Raw genomic sequence first — 21,955 nt, forward strand, 5'->3', positions numbered from 1 at the left:
CTCTAGTTGGGTTATGCAAGACCCCCTTGAATCCACAGAATCTACAATGACTGAGCAAATTTAGGAAAACCCCTTTAGACTTTCCGATAAAACGGTTGCTTTTAAGCTGTCAGGTTCCCTTTAAGCTTCAGGGAAGTTAGCAAGACGGGGTTTAATTAACTTCAAGGTCCAGGTTTCATTTGTAAGAAGTAAACGATATGCGTAAATGAGTGTAAAGTGGCTTGTTGGCGCGTCTCTTTAATTGAGTCACTCAAGCAAGAACCTAATTGACGTCACGATATAACGTCACGCTTAGGTTGTCGCACGCAACAATTTTCAGCATTCACTTCTTAGCAATGACTCAGCGATAGTGCAGTACATTTACACGCGTTTTTTCGTGAAAAGGAAGTCTGCTTATTAACCACACGGTTTTGACGTCACTGTTTTACAGAAGTAAAAATATTCCTTTTTTCCAAAATACAGGATGTACCGTCATTTTATCTCTTATTATTCAAAGTGGTTTCGATGTGCATCCAATTTTGAGAGTGGACTACGTTCTATTTTACGAGATCGAAATTTTTTACTGTAAAGTCTGTAAAAAGTTGACAATAACAAAAACATTTTTTGTAAGATTGAAAAGCCATAAAATCATAATTGAAGAAAATTAGTTCAGTTCAAGAAAATTAATTCAGTTCAAGTGATATAAAAGTAGCTCGAAGGAATAGCTAAATCCTGAAGGTAAACAAACAAAAACAATAAAAATTAAGACAGAAGAAAGTAATAATTTTAATTAATAACAACCCTAAGTTCAAGATCCCTAAACATACAGTAATAATGGTTGAATTGTACACATGGACGGAAAAGCTAACAACGAAGTGTCGAATATAATAAAATGGTTATCTTTTCATCAAACGATCACAGATATTTTACAAAGATTAGGATCAGCTTGACTCAGAAATACAAATAAAATAGAAAAGAAATAGTCATAATTAAAGCTATTCTTCAGATACATCGAGGGTTGAGCTTGAAAAAGATCTTAAAATATCATCATACCAAAAACAGTAAAAAATTAATAATCAACATCAAACCTTTGCCAAAAATTAATATCACAATTTCTGATCACAATACAACACTAATTAAAGACCAGAAAATCAAATACCTGAAAATCAAAAACCTAGAGAATTCTTAAGGACATGTTGAAACCATTCAGACTGAAAACAGCGCTTAGAAGTTTTCATAAAAACCTACTTAGTGCTTGCCAGCTAGATGCTTGCGTGACAACAGAATTTCGTAACAAGCCCTATGCGATGCGCGTTTATAATTAAATGTTCCATAACTAAAAGTTGAATATTTAATCCACGATTGTCTGCATTATTTTCTTATGCAAAAAAGCATTCGCTGTGTAGTTTACAAATTAGCCAAAACAAAGAAACGATCAAAATATGTTTGCGTGACACTAGAATTTGATTGGTCTATTTCCTTGAATGACATTTACGAGGAGCGCAAAGGTGCGCAGCTTTGCAGGACTTTACCGAAAACATTCGTTAATGGCGGATGTTCGACAACGAGAGATAGAAGCGCTTGTTTGGAGGTTTTATTGATTCTTGAATTTAATGAACTAAATATTCTTTTTGAGAGGCACATGTCATATTCTGCAAAATGATGTCGCAAGAATATCGGCCCCGAGTGGTAAGTTGTTTATCAGATTTCCAACTGCGAATCGACCAGGAATGTTTATTTCACTCTTTCTTCTTCGATTTTTGGTTCTGATCACTGCGGCTTTTGATCTGCCACGCAAGGAACCTTATAATTGTATCTAAGCATGTATATTCTTTGCTTTTAAATAACTAGAAAGATATATTACTCAAGGGATTTAATAAAAGCTTTGCGAAGATTAATATTGCTGCGACGTTCTGTTTCTGCATATAGTTGATCGATAATTTGTGCTCTTTTGAAACGCTAACAGATGTTTATTTCAGTTGTATGCCATTTTGGTTTCAGGGCTCAAAGAGTTATGATGTAGCAGTCGACCCACATATGCTGGAGACTTATCATTCACAAATTGAAGATATAGATATACAAGGTAATCCTTCGTTGCAGCGGCTTTTAGACGACTTCTCGGACCGGCTTGACATGAAACAAATTTATGTCGTCTAGAGAATATTGACAACATCGCTCTCCCGGCCTATATACAGAATTGCTTCGAGTACACTGCTTAAAAGCCCGTTTTTGTAAGATTTTCATTCATCCCTGCGGCAAATATACAGTATTATTTTTGTTTTGCAATATGGCAATTTAAAGCCAGCGCGAGTACAAAGCCAGGAATGATCGATATTGATGTTGTATGTTTCACAAACAACGACAAATGACGCGCTAAAGAAATCCATTGTTTGGTTGCTTCGTACATTGCATGACATTTTAGGTGAATGTGAATTTATATTCATCTTGGGCACGCACTTTGTGGAGACTCTTAAATCTCATGGCGACCGCCTTCCCAGCCAAGAGTCTTGAAGATTTTGACTCGATATTGAAAGATGTCGAATCGTCGATCAAATGCACGATTTTATTCTAGAGCATCATCGAAGAATTCTGGTTTTCTATCATGTTCTTTTGACTGATTTTAAAGACCTTGTTGCTTTACTTACAAACTTTACTATATTAAAAACGTCAAAGATAGCTAAAGTCTTGAGCATTTGCCGGACATTGAGGGGGCGGGTTGATATTGGTACTGAATTACTCGAGGGTAGAGGAAGATTCCGGTCTTGCACCTGAAAACCTGTGACGTCAGTTTTCACCAAGGGTCATCTATATAAACTGTCAGAAGTTTTAAACTTGCCGATATAACTTCACAAGACATCACGATACAGGAGTCGTCCTTTGTTCTCTTTCAAATAATAATACACTGGTCATTTGGACTAATTACATTGTTTGGAATATTAATTTATGACATGGTTGTCTTATAATTGGTATTTCAATAATTGATATTTCAGATTTATTCTGGATTAGTTTTGTTGCAAACAGCCAGTTTTCTTTCTTGCATATTAAAAAAATAAAGGTTATTTTTATCACAAAAAATTATTCAAAGCTAAGCCAGTGAAAAGCTGCGAATATTCAATAAAACTTCAAAAATTGTTGCCATTTAGTTTTTCGTTATCTAAACTGCCCATCAAAAGGAAATAATCACTTGTGCAAAGCTCATAAACACATACACTTTACTGGCAGAAATACGGAGATGTTTTAAAAGCGATAATTTTAAGTTTGGTAAAGTTCCGAGACTTTAACTATATTTGTATCAACTTGTTTATTTTATGGGTGAAACTTTCATGCGGGTTGGAATGTGGCGTTTTTCTGTATTCATTTCTTTAAATTCTTAGATTACTTTGAAGAATAAAAGGTTTGTATGATTAATGGAGTGTGGATATCGTATGCAAAACTGTTGAAAGTTATGGGGTCGAAGGTAACGCCGGTTATTTCGAGCCACCTGCAATTTGCAGACGCGTATAATAGAGAGCACTTGATGTGCACGTGAAAGGTTTTCGTCAACAGCAGATTTCGGCTCGATTTTCCTTTCAATTAAAACAGGGAAGACCGCAAAACCTCGATATACAATAGCCAAATGCACCAATAGCCGTTCGCTGCAATATTTCTGCTTTTAAATGCCCAAGAAACTGTAATTACTTGCAAGTGTAAATTGGATATAAACACTTGATGCAAATATCGAAGTCCTAGTTCCAGTCTTCTGGAGCGCTGGATAAAAACACGACGCGCACGCAATCGAGGTTCACACAGAAAGCGTGAAGACGATGGAGATCAGACAACCGGTGAATAGAAGAAAAATTTTTTGTGATCGCGTATTCTAGAAGGAAAACTATAACTCTTATTATTTTTTCTAGAGCGACGATGAAATTGCAGGACCTGTAGACAGAGGAGTAGATAGCCGAAATGGCTACTACGGAGAACTCGACTATCAAAGTACGCATGAATAGAGTTTTTGCCGGAAATCGGCGCGCGGCGTTCAGAAAACTTTCTACATCGAAGAGGTTGTAATGTTATTACTTGTTAACTGTACATCGAAATCAAGCCTGGTTATTTTCTTGTCTTTCCCTTAGATCATCGCCAGGTTTCTGTAGGAGTACATATTCCTCTCCGGCCAAGAAAACACCATCATCACCAAAGTCGACATCATGGCCATCACCGACGAAGACACAGATCCCTCACGCTCGAATCCAAAGACAGCGAGCCAGGTAAGAATTTGTATTGTAATTCACTCTTCCTCGTGATTTCCGTAAATATTATATGTCTAAATCGTGTACCATTCATTTTTCCGTTCGAGGGGTGCTTCGATTGCTTTGTGGTCGTGAGTAGGAAGGATAAGAGAAGCGAAAACCTTTAATGTTTACGTCCATGTGTGTAGCTTAGGGGCTAAGTTGCACCTAAACGGGAAAATAGAATATTTATTAAATGTCTGGATCGACATGACGAAAACTCAAAAGTGTTGCAGGAATAAATTAAATTTGTCCTTTGTCACAAGTTTAGCTCGTGTTTCACGCAAATACTGTTGTATGTACCGGCAACTTATCAATCGAATATTACGAAACTGATGAAATGACACTTATTGAAGTTTCATATTTCGTCACAAGTTGAAAGAATTTGTCTTTTGGAAAATAGCTGTGTGCATCGAGTTTAAACCTTGCAGCCTCACATCATATTGTCGATATTTTTTAGTCCAAAATATCGATCCCTTGGCAAGCAACGATTTTGCTATCTACTTGAAGTTTCATCAATTGAAGCATGGGTGTAATATAGTGTGCCCATTACATTGCAGTTGAGCTTATATCTGGCTCACTACATTCAAGTGTTCTATATACATCAGAGTATTTTAAAGTACAATTTAAAAAACCAAATACTAAAAATTTCTCTGTATTGAACAGTGGCTGTATTGAGCAGAAGTAATTCTTGTTCACGAATATCAACTGCGTGGAAATTTGTTCCAACTTGCGTCCGATGTACAACAAGAATGTGCTAATTTCGTTTGTTAGCTAGAGTTTCTTCGGCTGCGGTTTTTAATAAAGTTGTATATATTTTGTATATGCTGAATTTGTTTTCAAGGAAACCTGTTGTTTGGTAAATATTACATGACAGCCTACGAGCTCTGAATGAATTTTTCTTAACATGTACATTGTCATTTATTTATGGTTGAATTGCTCTGCTGAAAAGCTCGACTTTTGTTTCTCGTTTTACCTCATACCATGCCATTATTCACAATCTTTTTTTGTAAAAGAATACCATCCCTGAAAATGATCGTGATTTTCCATCCATTAGGAAGCAATATATATTGCTATTCAAATAACCAATGGTAATAAAAATGTTCCACTACCCCGCAATTGCAGCTTGAAATGTACATGTATAAAGCTTCTGGGCACGAGTTAATTGACTGAAATAAATTAGAGCACTGTTTTCAAATAACAATTAACATTGACTCAAAGAAAGCATAATGATCTAGTTGTTTTCGGCATTAATTCTTTTACCTACCTTTTATAAATATCTAGCTGTTCTTTTCATATGATGTGCTGTTAACTTTTACTTGAACGCATTATACAAAACATTGTGATGTTTAGTTTGTTGTTTGCAGATCTCTACATGGGGCACAGTTTTTAATGTATTTGTAATTCTTGTTTTCAAATGATAAAAAGACCATGTATGTTAATTTCATTTGACCTGTGCCGGATGTCACGTTTTAGCTGGACATACAGTCAGTACTTCATGTAAGACTAGAGTCTAAGTCTAAGTCCAGAGTCTGTATCTTATTTTGAATAATTATCGTTAAATAAAATGAAGTATGATCAGTTTACATTTTTTTGCTAGATTATAAATTCTTGATCACAGCCCAAATCTTTGCAGGACTAGGAAAAAGCCATTATCTCTTAGTATGATTTTACCCTGTAGAAGAGGTGTACCAAAATTTTGGGCAAGCGAGCACTAAATATTCCATTTGTTATTTTGTGGTTAACCAGTGTTCCAGATAAGGAAGGGGCCTCGGAACAGAAATTCAAAAAGGTCGGTTACGACCCAACCAAAAAAAAAAATCTCAGAAATCCGTGAGGCTCACATTCCAATGGACAAGTTACATGAAAATTTATGTGGATCCTATCCCCCCCCCCCCCCAGACTAAGCTGTCTGGATTAAAGCACTGATCAGTCATTACACTGTGAAACGTTCTTGGGAGAGACACTTCACTCTCACATTTGGGGCAACATGACAAATAAAAATGGTAAGGGGAGGCAGGTAATCTGTAACTTATAGACTAGCATCCAAGCAATTTTATGTGTTTGTTTTCCAGATGCTACAAATACATCCTCATTACCTACAGACAAAGTACGCTTCATTCTTGGTGGTGAAGAAAATGACAGCGAACAACACAAAATGTTCACAGAGCTGTCGGCATATCATTGCGACAAAGATGGCAACGAGGAATGGAGAGAAATGGCAAGGTGGCTGAAGTTTGAAGAGGTTGTTGAAGAAGGTGGTGATCGCTGGAGTAAACCACATGTCGGCACGCTGTCTCTGTACAGTCTGTTTGAACTTCGAAGTGCGCTTTTACGTGGAGTTGTGCTTTTAGACATGCATGCAAGTAATTTACCTCAAATCGCAGGTTAGTGTCTGCGAGAAATCACTTATTACCCTTTCTTCTTACATTTTGAAAGAACTGACACCTCTGACAACTTTATGACCATTTTGGCAAGTTACAGTGGCATCCACCAGCTTTCTCCAAGGGAAATGAAAATTGGTTTAAGAAATTAGAGACTCCAGAGATGTAGCTAAGAAAGCAATAAGCTGGCTCATTAGCAAACCCAGTTGGCTTTTCTGGTCTTGGCAGTTTACCTAGGCTAAGTCTCTGTTTTCATGTGAAATTTCAGCTGGATTTAAGTATAATCTCTCAGCCGGTGAAAATAGCCGACACTGGCCCTTAGTGACATGAAGGGAAATGGCGTTTAGTGTAGTTGGAAAAGTTGCAGGGATATCGCTAAGGGCCGGCTGCCGGCTAATATCACTGGCTAAAAGAGAACTTACCGTAAATCCGGCTGAAATTTCAAGCAAAAACAAAGATGTAGGTAAACGTTTTGAAAAAGCCAGCTGGGCTTGATGATGAGCCGGCTTAGCTACATCCCTGAAGTCGGTGTTCCACTGTGTTTTAAACTTTCCGTTCTCAAATATTACGAACATCAATTTTATTGATTTATTTTTTTTTGATCTTAAAGATCTTGTTCTTGATGACATGGTGAACAAAAATTACTTGGAACAAGACAACAGATGGAGAGCACGTGAGGTGATCTTGAAGAGACATCGTCACCAGGGGGTCAAATCCTCGAAAAAGAAAAGTTCCAACCCTATGAGCAGTTTTGGATCGTTTGCAAAGAAAGCCTCTTCAGCTGGGCTGAGTGAAATGTTAAAACGATCAGACTCCTCACAAAAAACTACAGCTGTTAAAACTTTAGAACCAGTGACAGAAGTAGATAAGACGGACGGAGAATTTCCTCATCTGCCGTCAGCTGTAGACTTGGTGGGGAAGGAGAAAGAGAGTGGGGCAAATGGCGATGTTAAGAAAGCAGATTCGGATCCTTGCCTAGAAACGGTAACACAAGTGGCAGTCTCATCATTTATGAAGATTCTTCTTTGCTTCTTGCTCGGCATGAACTTAATTCCTCTTGTACAATTTGCCAAGTAAAGTAGCAGTGACAATGTGTCATCTGTGAGTTATGCCACTGAACTCGGGAATGTCGCTAAGGGCTAGCTGCCGGCTAATTTCACCGGCTGAAAGACAACTTAAATCCGGCTGAAATTTCACATAAAAACAAAGATTTAGGTAAACATTTAAAGCTGCCAAGGTCAGAAAAGCCAGCTGGGCTTGTTGATGAGCTGGCTGAGTGTTTTCTTAGCTACATCCCTGTGAACTAAAGGAGCTATGTCATAAGAAATTTCACAAATTCTTGGTCTAAACTGTTCTGAAATTAGTGGTAGGCAACTTAACCCATGAAATACATTATCTTTGACCATCTAATGGAAGATACAGCCTTACTTTAATAATCAAACTTCGGCCATAAATATTGATTTTTGATGACACGCGGAAACAACTTTGAAAAGTTTAGCCTAATTTTTCAATAATATTGCAATCCATTTCCATCCTCGCCATCCACAGATAAAAATGCTTGTTAACAGTTTCATTGCTTTAATAAAGCAATTTTTGATTAAAATGGATCATTATTTTTACATTTCCTATGACATAGATATAAATTTTGGCTGTTCAAAAATCTGTGACTTACAATTTTACATGACTTGAATCATACTGATTGAAAACATACATTGTAGATATCTTGTGATCTGTTTGTTTTGCGGGTGATTCTTGATGTTTGAAATTTGAAATTACAATGATAACAAAAGAATCACTGGATTTTGCACATGATCTAAATATAAGATTTCCATTTCAGTTTGATGCGAACTTCATGAAAAAGATTCCAGAGGGGGCAGAGGCTTCCAATGTTCTCATTGGAGAGCTGGATTTCTTGAAGAAGCCTGTGACTGCGTTTGTGCGTCTGGAGAATGCATCTCTTCTGGGTGATCTCACTGAGGTGCCAGTTCCCACCCGGTTTATTTTCTTCATGTTAGGACCCCCTGGCACTCCAGGGCGATACCATGAAGTCGGGCGTGCCATTGCGACACTGATGTCTGATGAGGTAAGTCTATTATTCAACCTCATTCCACAAAATTTTTGCGATATCAGTTTCCCTTGTTTTTGATTTTGTATAAAAGAGAGTGGCCGGTTTAATTAATTGCCACAAAGTAAGTTTTTGCAATTTCAAAATTTTGTGTATAAAGGTAGATGTAATTAATATGAATAGAAAAGTGTTTTAATGAAATAATTAAGTTCTCTTGCTTGTATGGTAGGTTTTCCATGAGGTTGCCTACAAAGCTCAATGCCGTGAAGATTTGTTGGCTGGAATTGATGAGTTCCTAAGCCAGGTATGTGAATAATATTTTTGTGAGTGTAGTGTTGAGATCTTATCTAAATACAACTTCTTTTAAGTGTCAGGCATATTGCTCATGTTCAGGGTTCGTTACTATGGGTCTTAAAATCCTGGAAAATCTTTCAATGGTGTACTGGCAAGTCATGGAAAATGAGCTACATGTATGCTTTTGCAGACCCTGGGAAGAACTGGAAAACTTTTTATTTAGGAGAAACTAGGTAAATTTTTACAAAAAGAGGTCAACTATCTTGTATGAAGAAAATACCCGCAATATAACAAATAACATTGTTACAAGGTAGTAAATGTGTATTTAGAGTCTGTTTAAATGAGTTGAGTTCTAAAAAAAAGTCCAGGAAAATTGTTCTAAAAAAAGAATTTAAACCCTGTAAGTTAATTTGTGCTAACTTTTATTCTTTTCATTTGTTAGGTAACAGTATTGCCGCCTGGTGAATGGGACCCCTCCATTCGTATTGAGCCTCCTGATGTCATCCCTGAACAGGGCAAGCGTCTGGAGTCTGCAAAGTCTGGGGGCAATGGAGATGAGGAAGAGCATGACCCGGAGGGTGACAGAGAAGAACAGCTTAAGAAGACAGGAAGGTTAGAATGTCATAAGTTAGACAGTACTATAAGCTTATTTACGGAATGGGGGTTGACAAAATATGCTGGCAGAATTTAGGGCATGGTACAATAGTCAGAGCATCAGGTATATGTGCAAGTTTTGCACCATAATATTTCAAATTTGCAGTAAAAAAGCATGAAAAGTTAAAATTTGAAAGAAAATAAAAAAACAAAAAAAATAAAAATTGATGGTTCCATGCAGTTGATGTCATATTTTTGTGACTTGGTCATTTTCTTCCGAAAGTCTGTGAAAATATCAAAATGAGGCTGCTGTTATAAGTATTACAACACTGATCTTGATTGCAGTGTGTTTATTAGAAATGAATTTTTTGTTTGCTGCAAAGGTGACCATTTTACTAGCCGTCATCCAAAGTAATAGTCAATAATTTTTAGCACTGTTATTGGACAGGTTGTGTGGAGGTCTCATTGCTGACATGAGACGTCGAGCTCCCTGGTACTGGAGTGATTTTAAAGATGCTCTCAACCCTCAGTGCATTGCGTCAATCATCTTCATCTACTTTGCTTGTCTCACACCTATCATTACTTTTGGGGGTTTAATGGGAACAAAGACAGGGAAGAACATGGTAATGTACATCTAAATGTTGTCTTTTTAACCCTGGTATTGTAATATTGATTAAGTCACTTCAAGCTTTGTTGAGAAAGTTTAACCCCCCCCCCCCCCGGTTATAGGCCCATCTACTTGGAAACAAAATAATACCTCTGGTAATTATACTCCCTCCCTCCCTCCCCCCCCCCCCACTGCTGGATGACAGTACTAAACAGGGCTAAATGTTGCTTTTATGACTTTTTAACTTAAAAACGTATCTTGATCAACACTGCTGTCCCTCGTTTTGAAACGTTTTTTGTATTCTGCTTATAAGCCCCCCAGACATTAGCCTCTTCGTGACCATTTATAAACCCACCCAAAACCCCTTACAAAGTTGTATAAGCCTAGTACTTATAACGAGAATTGTATGGTATGTTTATGACTTTATTAAAATAACTATAGTACATTTCTTTTGTCACAGGCTGCGATGGAGCAAATTCTTGCAGGAGGAATTGGTGGAGTCCTCTTTTCCCTGTTTGGTGGTCAGCCTCTTATCATTCTGGGTGCAACTGGCCCTATGTTAGTCTTTGAAGAAATTCTGTATACGTTTTGTGATAAATTTGGCCTTGATTATCTTCCATTCCGTTTGTGGATTGGGATTTGGACCATGCTGTACTGCTTTATCCTGGTGATAACAGACGCCAGTGCGCTTGTGAGATACTTCACCCGTTTCACTGAGGAATCCTTTGCCACGTTAATTGCATTGATCTTCATTGTCGAGGGTTTCAAAAAGTTGTTCCACGTTCTCGACGATAGCCCAATTCCAACAGTAGATGCCGATTATAGACGTCATGGGTACATGGAAGGACATGGTTGCCTTTGCTTACCAAAGCAATCTGACGATGCGCATTCAACCCATTCACCTGTCAACTCATCATTTATCAATGGGACAACTCTAACTCCTCTTGATTATTCAATGGGAGACTGTGCGAGGTATGGTGGCGAACTTGTGGGCGACATGTGCCACGATAATGTGTTTTTCCTGTCTGTTATCCTTGCTCTTGGAACATTTTTCTTGGCCATTTCACTGAAGGGATTCAAAACCAGCACTTATTTCCCAACAAAGGTGAGGTACTTTTTTAATTTGTGTCAATTTCAGTTGCTTCCTTGATTTATTTCTCTGTGATTTTTTCTGAATTAATGGTTGAAATAGGGTTGGGAGGCGTGGTGGCCTAATGGTTAGCGTGCTGGACTCTGGATTGAGTGGTCCGGGTTCGAGCCTAGCCGGGGTCATTGTGTTGTGTTCTTGGGTAAGACACTTTTCTCTCATAGTGCCTCTCTCTACCCAGGTATATAAATGGGTACTGGCGAACCTAATGCTGGGGGTAACCCTGCGATGGACTAGCATCCCATTCAAGGGGAGTAGAAATACTCCTAGTTGCTTCATGCTACAGAAACCGGAAGCTCCAGCCTGTACGAGTCACTAGGCTCGACGCAGACTTTACCTTTGCCTACCTATATGAAATAGGAGAATCCTGTGATGACATTATTTTAACTCTTATCTCAGTTTTTTCCTGGTTGACCAAAAGAAATATAAACCCTTATTAGTTTTTTGGGGACTGAGTTCATGTGTATAAGTTTTTAAAATAATGAATTCTATTAATTTATAAGTCCTTGACGTACCAATAATCACAAGAAAGCTCATTTTAAAATTGGTTAATTTACCAAAGGATCACTTTGAATGTTGTTTTGTACAGTCATTCCAATGCTACTTGTCCAGGATATGCTACAATCAAGCTTGCTTTCTTTCTTGCAACAGGTGCGTGCTGTCGTTTCTGACTTTGCTATCTTGATCAGTATTATGATAATGGTTGGCGTAGACTTAGGATTTGGCGTCAACACACCCAAGCTTGATATTCCATTGAAATTTCAACCCACCGCTAGTGAGAAGAGAGGTTGGGTAATTCCTCCACTGGGTAAGAATCCTGTGTGGACCATTCCAGCCGCATCCATCCCAGCCTTGCTTGCAACTATTTTGGTTTTCATGGATCAACAGATCACGGCTCTGATCGTGAACAGGAGGGAACATAAACTCAAGGTATGCACTGTGGCACAGAAGCATTTTGAGAGAAGAGATAGCACAGTAGTTAGAGCACTTGCTTCCTGGCAATGTGTCCCAGAGTCGATCCCCAGACCTAGCGTCATAATATGTGGTTTAGTTTGTTGTTGGTTCTTGTCCTTGCTCAGAGGGTTTTTCTCAGAGTTCTCCAGTTTTCCTTCCTCTACAAAAACCAACACTTTAAGTTCAAATTTGATCGGGAATCTGGTGGTCACTGGTTTGTCAGTCACAAGTCTGTTACGTGCAACCCTCATTAAACACAGTAGATCGAAAATGATAGAAAGCTTGTTCATTTTCACTGTTGCATGGTATGTAGTTAAGAGGGCTTTAGCCCTTATCTTAAATCATTCTTTTCTACAATTTTTTTTTCTTTGTCTACAAATGAAAGGTGGCCATTTTTAGGCCGGCTAACCAAATTGTGATTTAGCTTAGAGTTTGGAAGGCATGCAACTAAACCAGAGCACTATTCAAGCTACAAATACCGGTAGTACCTTGACACTAAACCTCAAACTTGAAGTTGCAAGTCTAACTCATGAAATGGACAATTTTAATTAATGCTCAAAGCAATGAAATTACTATAGACAAAGACTGATTGTACAGAGAGGCTTTGTACATGTATTAAAAAGGGTTTATACAGGTCCTGGAAAACCTGGAAAGTCCTGGAATTTTATTTGTACGCTATCCAGGACTGGACTAGAAAGTCCTGATAAAAGACTACTGGTCCTGAAAAGTTCTGGAAATCTGTTAAACTCAAGTAACAACTGAATTCTTTAACATTGAAATGTACAGACAGTAAGGAAAAATAATATTAAGATCTTGGGAATGCAAGGGTTAATGTAAATTTTGGAGTTCTGGAAAAATCAATCTGAGTCCTGGAAAAGTACTGGGAAATTGTCTGTGAAAAAGAGTACAAACCCTGACTAAAGTATTCCTCATTTCCGTCATCAGAAAGGAGCTGGTTATCACTTGGATCTGCTTCTTGTGGCCATTATCATTGGTATTTGTTCATTGTTGGGTTTGCCGTGGGTGGTAGCAGCGACTGTTTTATCAGTTGGCCACGTACAGAGCTTGTTTGTTGAGTCTCAGTGCACAGCACCTGGGGAGAGGCCAAAGTTTCTTGGTGTCAGGTGTGTTGGTCAAAATTTCTTTCTGAAACAATAATAAATTTTATGTCGTGATTCTTTTTAAACTACAGTTTTTTCCCAGCCTAAGCCATACTTAGCAATTGTAGCAGTAATCTACCAATTTAATTAGCCTTACGTTCGGTGTCTAGAAAAAGAAAATTAGCCTAGATTGAAGGTGATCAAGAGATTGAAAAATGAAACTACCGGTACTTACATACAAGTGGGCATACAAGTACATTTAGCTGAATTTGTTATCTACCTTACAGGGAACAGCGTGTCACTGGCACCATGATTTTTATTATGATTGGCCTAACTGTATTCATTGCTCCAATCTTAAAGGTTTGTAATATTATTTAATTTCTACACATCATAAACTCAAAACTTCAGTCTAGATTAATTTTGATAAGGGGTTAGTATGTCTTGTTTGATTGGTCAACTTTAATGCCAATGAAATTGGGATAATAGATATAAGAGTGTACTCATCATCGTAAATGTTACACCTCTGGGTGGTAAATAATGTCATTCAGATTGGATTCTATAATGGGGACCACATTTTCTGCAAGTTATCTTGCCCTTATATTGTAAACTGGCTTATCAGTGGAATTATTTTGAATGAAAAAGTGTTAAGACGGATTCCGCTGAAAGTTTGAGCAATGAATGCAAAAATTAAGTACCAAAATTCCTTCTTTCGGATTTTTTTTTTTTTTTTAAAATTTTTAATTTTTTTTTTTTTCGCAATTAAATTCTAAATTTTTCAAAAAAATAAAAAAAAACCAAAAAATTTAACCTTTTTTTTTTTCCCCCAAAATTTTTAAAAAAAAAATATTTTTTTTCGCGCGGGGCTTTTTTTTTTTTTTTTTTTTTTTTTTTTTTTTTTTTTTTTTTTTTTTTTTTTTATTAATATTTTTATTTGATTCATAAATGTTTTTCATGCGATCAACGGTTTTTAGTTACGTATTTTTATACTAAAATGCAGATGCAGGGCTGCAAATAACAGTAGGTCATCAGACACAATTCGCCAATGTCCGATGAAATTCCAACTGTGGTTGGACAGAATGTTTGGATAACGTTTTGTTGCTTTCCAGTGCAAACACCAATGTTCTGCATTGACAACGCATTAGATTAGCAGGTTCATATGATGTCCGACCTCACTTTTGTTTTGTCCCAACAAAATGGTGACTTAGTCGGACGTATGTCCTTTCAAGGGAAAAAATTATTTGCAGCCCTGAGATGTGATTTTTATCTTACATGTATGTCATATCCTTTAACAGTTTGTTCCCATGCCTGTTCTTTTTGGCCTGTTTTTCTACATGGGATTCTCAGCTCTCAAAGGACTGCAGGTTAGTTTAACTACATTGTAGCTTTGAGGTGTCAGGGCTCGAGACTAACGGTAGCCAACTAGCCAACGGCTAGTAAAAATGCAGTTTTGGCTAGTAGGTTTTGGCCTTTCACTAGCCATTTTGGCTAGTGAAAAAATCAGGCATTAGTTGCAAGAAACCGCATTTATTAAAATCGTCTCTCAGAGAATATAAGTAACAATTAAACTGTTGACATTATAGAATGTGAAGCTTTAAACAATCTAGTTGACAAAAACGCATGTACATATACAATTTTTAAAGTGAAGAACAAAGCCCAATTTTGTAAGAAAAAAACGTGAAGATTTAAGGAACATTTAAGGAAAAATTGTGGCTAGTAGAAAATAAGTTTTGGCTAGCGAAATCAAAGCTGTCACTAGCCACTTGGCTAGTTAGCAAAAAAGTTAGTCTCAAGCCCTGTTAATGGACCTCTTACAGTCCATGCAAATGAACTGCCCATTTTTCCAAGTACATTAAAAACCTGTATATAAGAACCTGCATTTTTCCAAGTTAGCCTGAACAGGTTCTTTTAAAAAAGTGTTTACTTAGATTTTAGGCTAAGTAGGTTCTTAAATAGGTTCTTATTTTCTTGAGAACTGAAAAGTTTTTGTTGCTACAATGGAACATCCTATAACTCAGTCACATTGGAATACCTACTATAGTCCAATGAAGTGAGAAAACAGTATGAAATGCAAGTTAAGATTGCTATACAGTACTCACTAAAAAGAAGAAACTGCTGTATTTGTTCAGTCACAGTTGTGTATAGTATTTACATATTATTTTTTTTTGCAATTAAAATTTTATTTAGAAACATACATTACAATCTCGCCTTACTGATCGTGCTAAAATACTTACAGTCCTTACTTAAATGATGTAATGTATATGAAATAATTCATATATGAACTGCGGATGGATATGAAAGTGATAAATGATCATCGCAGTGAATTTCCAATTTAAGCAATTGGAATAAAGAAGCCTGAAAAAAATTCAGGGCTTCAACGGGATTCGAACCCGTGACCTCCGCGATACCGGTGCGATGCTCTACCAATTTTTTTTGACCTCGCTCCAATTGTAGCTTCAATAGCTCAGTTGGTGAGCATCGCACCGGAGGTCACGGTTCGAATCGTGAGCCTCGGCCATAAGCATTGGAAACTGCGATGATCTCCTCTATCCTCCGCGTCTAATGATCAACACACATTTCACTCCTCTCAGGAAAATTGAACTCACAATTGACCTCGCTCCCAATGTGTGGCTTCAATAGCTCAGTTGGTAGAGCATCGCACCGGTATCGCGGAGGTCACGGGTTCGAATCCCGTTGAAGCCCTGAATTTTTTCCAGGCTTCTTTATTCCAATTGCTTAAATTGGAAATTCACTGCGATGATCATTTATCACTTTCAGTCCTTACTTACACTACAATATATTGCATTGTCTTTTGAAATATACAATGCAAGTCACTTAGTCTATAATTGGAATATTATCAGGAGTATCTACATATACTGAAATGACATTGCAAGGAATTGGACTCATTTTCTTTGCTTGAATTCTAAGTTTTAAATAAATTCTGTGACATAAGAACCTGTTTTAAATTTTAGGCTAAAACAGGTTCTCATGTAAAGGGGGTATAAATGAAAATTTTAAATTTTAGTTCTATATTATGTGGGTTTTTACTGTATTTATATTAGATACTATTTTGGTTTCTAAGGGACTATGCAAGTGAAGTGTCATGTATAGTTGTCTATAACCGCCCCCTGGTTAGCTCAGTTGGTAGAGCGCTGGACTGCTGTGCGGGAGGTCGTGGGTTCGAACCCCAGACCGGACCAACACTCAGGGTCTTTAAATAACTGAGGAGAATGTGCTGCTTTGTAATTACATCTGCAAATGGTTAGACATTCTAGTCTTCTCGGAAAAGAACGATAAAGCGTAGGTCCCGTCTCCCGTATCTTTGGTCTTATAACAGGGGACGTTAAAGAACCCACACACTATTCGCAAAGAGTAGGGCACGAAGTTCCCGGTGTTGTGGTCTGGCCTTTGTGTAGTAAATTACAGTATGTGTACAGCGCATTTGAACATTACATATGAAAAATGCGCTATATAAATAATTGATTATCATTATTATCATTATATAAGATCACAGTAACTGTGTTGTCAGAGACAGCACATGGTTACTTATTCCTTATAATAATTATACACCTTCATGTATTTTGTGATGAAATCTGATTTGCTGGTTAATTTTCTGTTTTCAACAGTTCTTTGAGAGATTAAAGATCATATTTATGCCAGTCAAGCACCAGCCTGATCTGATGTATTTGCGGCAAGTTCCTCTCAATAGAATTCATATCTTCACAGTGATTCAGTTGCTTTGTTTGGCTGTACTGTGGATCATCAAATCTACCGATGCTGCCTTGATCTTCCCTGTTATGGTTTGTATTTTAAATGTTTCAAATGTATTCACTTGAAAACTTCTGTTATCCCCCCTCTTTTAAAGATGTCTTAGATATGGATAAAGAAGTATTTTTAATTAGTTATCTGACAAGATTGACTATTAATATGTAAGTTTCCCAAACCAACAGAAGTTATCAAAACTGATATTTTTAGTAATTTACCAGAAAAAAAAAAACATTAAGCTAGAGATAAAAAAAAATAACTGTTTATTATTATAATTCAGTTTCGATAGGATTAGAGACCAGTGACCGCTAAGTGCAGAACAATGTACAGCACTTTTTTTTATTGAATTTGAGTTGTTAGAATTGTCTCAAGAAATCCTCTTCTTCATGTACAGGTGTTGATGTTGGTTGCTGTTCGCAAAGTTATGGAGAAAATTTTCACCCTTCATGAGCTTGAAGTTTTGGACGATTTAATGCCGGAGAGCATTAAAAAGAAGAAAGCTGAAGCAGAGCATAAAAAAGACGATGATTACGAGTATGACGAGGATGACGACGAGTGTTGCGAAGATGACGTAGATGGTAAAAAGGTAAAAGCAAAATCAACTTGACTGTCATGTCCAAAAAAATAATATATTATTCATGCTGTCATGGGTAAAGGTTGCAGGGGACAGGTTCCGCTCATCGGTATGCATTTATGAAAAGTGTATGCACGAAGTGCAATGACTTATACCGAAAAACGTGAAATATATTATATGAACAATTTTCTGGATTGATAATTGCATGTGCAAAGTGTTGTCTGGTTAAAAACACTATTTTGCAATGCATCGTTCTTTCTACAAAAGCCCTGCCGTGAAATAAAATAAGAAAAAAATACCATACTTAATATATTTTTTGTGTTTGTGTTTGCTCGGGATGCCCTTGGAAGTGTAAAAAGAAGCAATTTTGTGCGGCTTATTACGTTAGTGATTTTAAATTTTGATGTTTTTCAAGTAAATTTGACCAAAGTAAGAAAATGAAGGTGCATGTTTTCCTTGTTACCAGCTTTGAGCTGGAAGAGGGGAAACACATTTAAGTAGATAATTTTGTTCCTTATTTTAATTTTTAATGTGTTCCAAGAATATTTGACCAGAATTGTACATTATTATGACTACCTTTCTGGTGATTCAAATGAATTTGTGATTGCCCTGTCTAGGAACTAATTGAAGGGAAAGAACTCAACGGCACAGCAAAATGTGAAAAGCCCTTCAACATGTCAGAGGAGATGTGTAAGACCGGTCTGTGGAAAACATTTGTGAAGGATGGATCAACAAAAAAGCCAGAAAACAAAAACAGAAGAAGCAAATCCAGCGACAAGTATAAGCATAAACACAAACACCATCATCGCGGTCACAAAAACAGACATGATCGGCACAGGAGAGATCGCCAAGAATCTGCCGAAGAAGCAGAAGAAGGGTTGTGGATGCTTGGAAAAAAGAAGGGTGATGATGGTGACGATGTGAGTGACACAGAACTACACAGAAAACTTTCGACCATCAATGAAGACAAGACTGATGTTGTAATTGACATGGGGGAAATTCAGAAGTCTCTTCTTGAGCTGAATGACATTGGTGACGTTCCGATGGTTGGTGAAGGTGAAGGTAGTGATGATGAGCCAGCGCGTGATGCTGAAAATGTTGTTTGAAATGTTAAGGGGGTAATCCTGTAAAAATTTACCATGCCAACCAGGCAATGATGCAATAATATACATACACGTTCACAAAGCAGTGACCGTTTTTAGTAATCCAAACAGAACATTTGAGTAGCTTGGCAGGATTAGCCGTGTTGTATTTAATGAATTTCTGCAGTAATAGCAATAGTTTTAAAAATAATACATAATGAGTTGTTTTTCAATTTTTTAAATTAAACTTTTTCTGCTCAGACATGGTAATAGAATTTGGCTGCTCAGAATTTGAATTTTATTTTGTTATAATTACATGTATTTAGTTGGTTTTGCTCATCACAAACAGCCAAAGAATGATTTTTGCAGACCTCAAAAAAACTATATATTTGATTAAAATGGTTGGAAGAGTCATGTAAGAATATATTTTGAATTTTAAGAATGGGGTTGCATATGAAAGCATTTATTAAGTGTTTTCTGTTCATTGAGAGGGAGTTATGCAGAGCTTTCTCAAAGATCTTTAATTTTGGAACTTTTTTCATATTATCATGTCTGAACAGAAATGTATTTCTTAAAAATAATAATTATAGTATGCAGGGTTGCTACACGTAATTGTGATAAGTAATTCAAGGTGATAAAATTGGCATTCAAAATGCTTTATGGTGAATATTTACATTTTCAGCATTATTTTCTTTATCGTAGATGTAAACAGTTTTGTAGATATAGTGATGTAGTTTAAAAAATAGTTTAATGTAGAAACTTTTGTCTTCTTTATTTGTGGTTGCTGTAATTAATGTGTAACAGTCCAGCGCATAAGGAGAAAAGGTAAACAGCTAAATTCTGGATTTTAATTAAGGAACATCCAGAGAGAAAATTTCCAAAAAATTAAGAAAACCAGCTAAATGTAGTTTTATTCAAACCTCCAAGCACACAGAAGGAAAATGGTATCATTTAGTGGTTTCTGCTGTGTTAAATAAATTTCAGTATTTTTGTATTTTTAGTTAGCATAAATGAGGCAGGCCCTCTCATTAATAGTTTCTAGCTTTCATTTCTTTGCTGATCAAATTTAGCCTTGCAGTCATTATTTGCATGGTCATGCAATGCTTTTCGGAGAGAAGGATTGCATGACAGTCCAAATTGGGGCTGAAAAGGTGATAGGTCTCTGTGAATCCTTCCTTCTTTCAGATGCCTGTGGTTTCACTTCTCATTTAAACAGTTGGCGTTGAGTGAAAACAAAGAGATCCAGTGAAAATTGAACACAAAAAAAAATTTAAGACAATCTATTCGACACTTTTGCTAAATGCGGGTCATGTATCCAACAATCTTGTATTTGTGAATTTTGAAAGAAGTTATTTATTCCAACGTAACGCAGCAAATTTAAAAGACTCCAATGTGGTAACTCGTCTGTGTGTGGTCTCTATTTGTTTTCTGATCACTTCTTTATGACATTTGAATTTCCAGCAGCTTTTTCAACACATTCTAAATGTATCTACTTGTACTCAGGGGTAATTTGAATGAAATCAATGGAACTGTACATCGAAATATCTTAATATGGTTTTTCAATACAGTATTTTCATGGTGGTTTTTGTATACATCAACATTCTCAGGCATTTTGTCACAATTGATGTTTGGGGAAAAGTTTCAATTCTTAACAAGTACATTTTAAGGTGATGTAGAGGCCTATGGTATATATATTGTGATTTAAATTTGTTTGTAGTTTCAAATTTTATCAACCAGTTTGATATTTATTTTCCTCAGCCTCGAGTTGTGGCAACGATTTTGAGACAGAAATGAAAATGAAAATTAAACTGGCCTGCAAAATTTTAAACCAAAAGCAAATTTCAACCACAACATATAAACTTCATTTTTAATTACCTATGTACAAAGTATTTCCAACTGTCAAAGTTCATTATTTATAGTATAAAACACTGTAATTTAAATCAATTCGCTATGGAGTTTGCTGAGGTTTTTGGAGGGTGAGGTCACCAGTATTTAGTGTGTATTATTTTAATTGGCGTAATTTTTGTAATTTAAAGTAAATTCAAATGTCCAATGGAAGCAAAGTTTGATGGTGGTAGCAGGATTTTTCTTTGCATTTCCTAAATCTAACTTAAACGTTTTTGAGGAATTTTCTTGTCCAGGAGCAAACGTAATAATTAGAAGTACTGCAGCTGCCAAGAAATAATTAAATAAATTAGCTAATTAATTCACACGTAACTATAAGTCGCCCTATAAACAAATGTCTGCCTTTTGGCGCCAGTTTCAGAAAACACGAGAGAGATGTCTTGAAACTCCCGCCAAAAATTCCGCACTGGTGACGTAGCACTTAATTACGACATTCGTGTAGTTTATCTGATTGGTCGAAGAGAAACAACCAATCAGAGTCGCTGTTTGGATCTCAGTAGAGCCACGTCATCAGAATAGGATTTTTTCGCTGGAATTTTGTGCGTTTTTCTCGGTTAAGAAGAAAATATCAGCGAAAAGGGACATTTAAATAATAAGGTGTAAATCGGGTTTCACCTTCGTAAAAAATTAACATTAAATGCAACTTGTGTCATTTCAAGCTTCATAAAAATCTAAACTGTGCTCATTTTGTGCAGGTCGTGTTGGACATTAAATAAAGTTCACTCATTCACCTGATGACCAGTGTTATTTGTAAGGGGGTTTTGATGGAGGGGTGGTAAAAACTCCAACAGTAGTCGAAACATTTTTGGTGGGTAGCTTCTCATTATAACTTGCTATAATACCTGAAACATTCGAAATATAAGCCCCAACTGAACTCCCTGTTAACCCGTAAAAGCGATGTTTATTGAGAGAAGTCTGCTAGAAAATTCACAAACAAAGCAATGGCGGATCGAGGGGACGGGCCCGTGGAGCCCTGGCCCCAACCCTATTTTAGAACAAAGAGGCCCTAAGGGCCGAGAAAAGTTATTTGCTAGAGCGCCCTCACACTACCCCTCCTCCTCCTCCCCCCCCCCCCCCCCCTTATTTTAGGGTCTGGTTGATCGACCCCTGCCCCTTATCTAAAGGCCTGGATCCGCCACTGCGAAGGTAACTAAAATCTGACTGCGCTCATTTGGTTTGGGTACGGACAAGCTATTCGATGACGTTACGAAATTTCGCGCCAAATCTAGTGAGCGCGAAGGAA

At 36.9% G+C, this 21,955-nt stretch overlaps 2 protein-coding genes across 4 annotated transcripts in view; both read left to right on the forward strand.

Moving 5' to 3' along the window:
- Window positions 1-21,955, forward strand: part of LOC144631718 (uncharacterized) — a 140,779-nt gene that overhangs the window by 89,056 nt on the left and 29,768 nt on the right. The gene's annotated exons all lie outside the window — the stretch shown is intronic.
- Window positions 1,495-21,447, forward strand: LOC144631706 (electroneutral sodium bicarbonate exchanger 1-like). 2 transcript variants are annotated; one of them, XM_078490219.1, is made up of 17 exons: window positions 1,495-1,668; window positions 1,981-2,062; window positions 4,089-4,223; window positions 6,320-6,631; window positions 7,239-7,612; window positions 8,466-8,711; window positions 8,923-8,997; window positions 9,430-9,599; window positions 10,030-10,204; window positions 10,649-11,293; window positions 11,987-12,265; window positions 13,235-13,413; window positions 13,677-13,749; window positions 14,682-14,750; window positions 17,013-17,186; window positions 17,546-17,737; window positions 18,343-21,447. In XM_078490219.1, exons 1-17 carry the CDS (start codon window positions 1,639-1,641, stop codon window positions 18,829-18,831), a joined length of 3,699 nt encoding a protein of 1,232 aa, XP_078346345.1. In that variant the 5' UTR covers window positions 1,495-1,638; the 3' UTR covers window positions 18,832-21,447. The 2 variants fall into 2 exon arrangements, with proteins under 2 accessions (XP_078346345.1, XP_078346346.1); XM_078490220.1 differs by lacking the exons at window positions 1,495-1,668; window positions 1,981-2,062 and adding exons at window positions 3,743-3,800; window positions 3,873-3,951.

This window comes from Oculina patagonica, chromosome 12, assembly GCF_052425735.1.
Source record: "Oculina patagonica isolate OP01 chromosome 12, crgOcupat, whole genome shotgun sequence".
Classification (NCBI taxonomy): domain Eukaryota; kingdom Metazoa; phylum Cnidaria; class Anthozoa; order Scleractinia; family Oculinidae; genus Oculina; species Oculina patagonica.

Coding starts and splice junctions, on each gene's coding strand:
- LOC144631706 (XM_078490219.1), top strand. CDS start 1,639: ATGATGTCGCAAGAATATCGGCCCCGAGTG. Junction 8,998..9,429: donor TTGATGAGTTCCTAAGCCAG/GTATGTGAATAA, acceptor TTCATTTGTTAG/GTAACAGTATTGCCGCCTGG. Junction 14,751..17,012: donor CAGCTCTCAAAGGACTGCAG/GTTAGTTTAACT, acceptor TGTTTTCAACAG/TTCTTTGAGAGATTAAAGAT.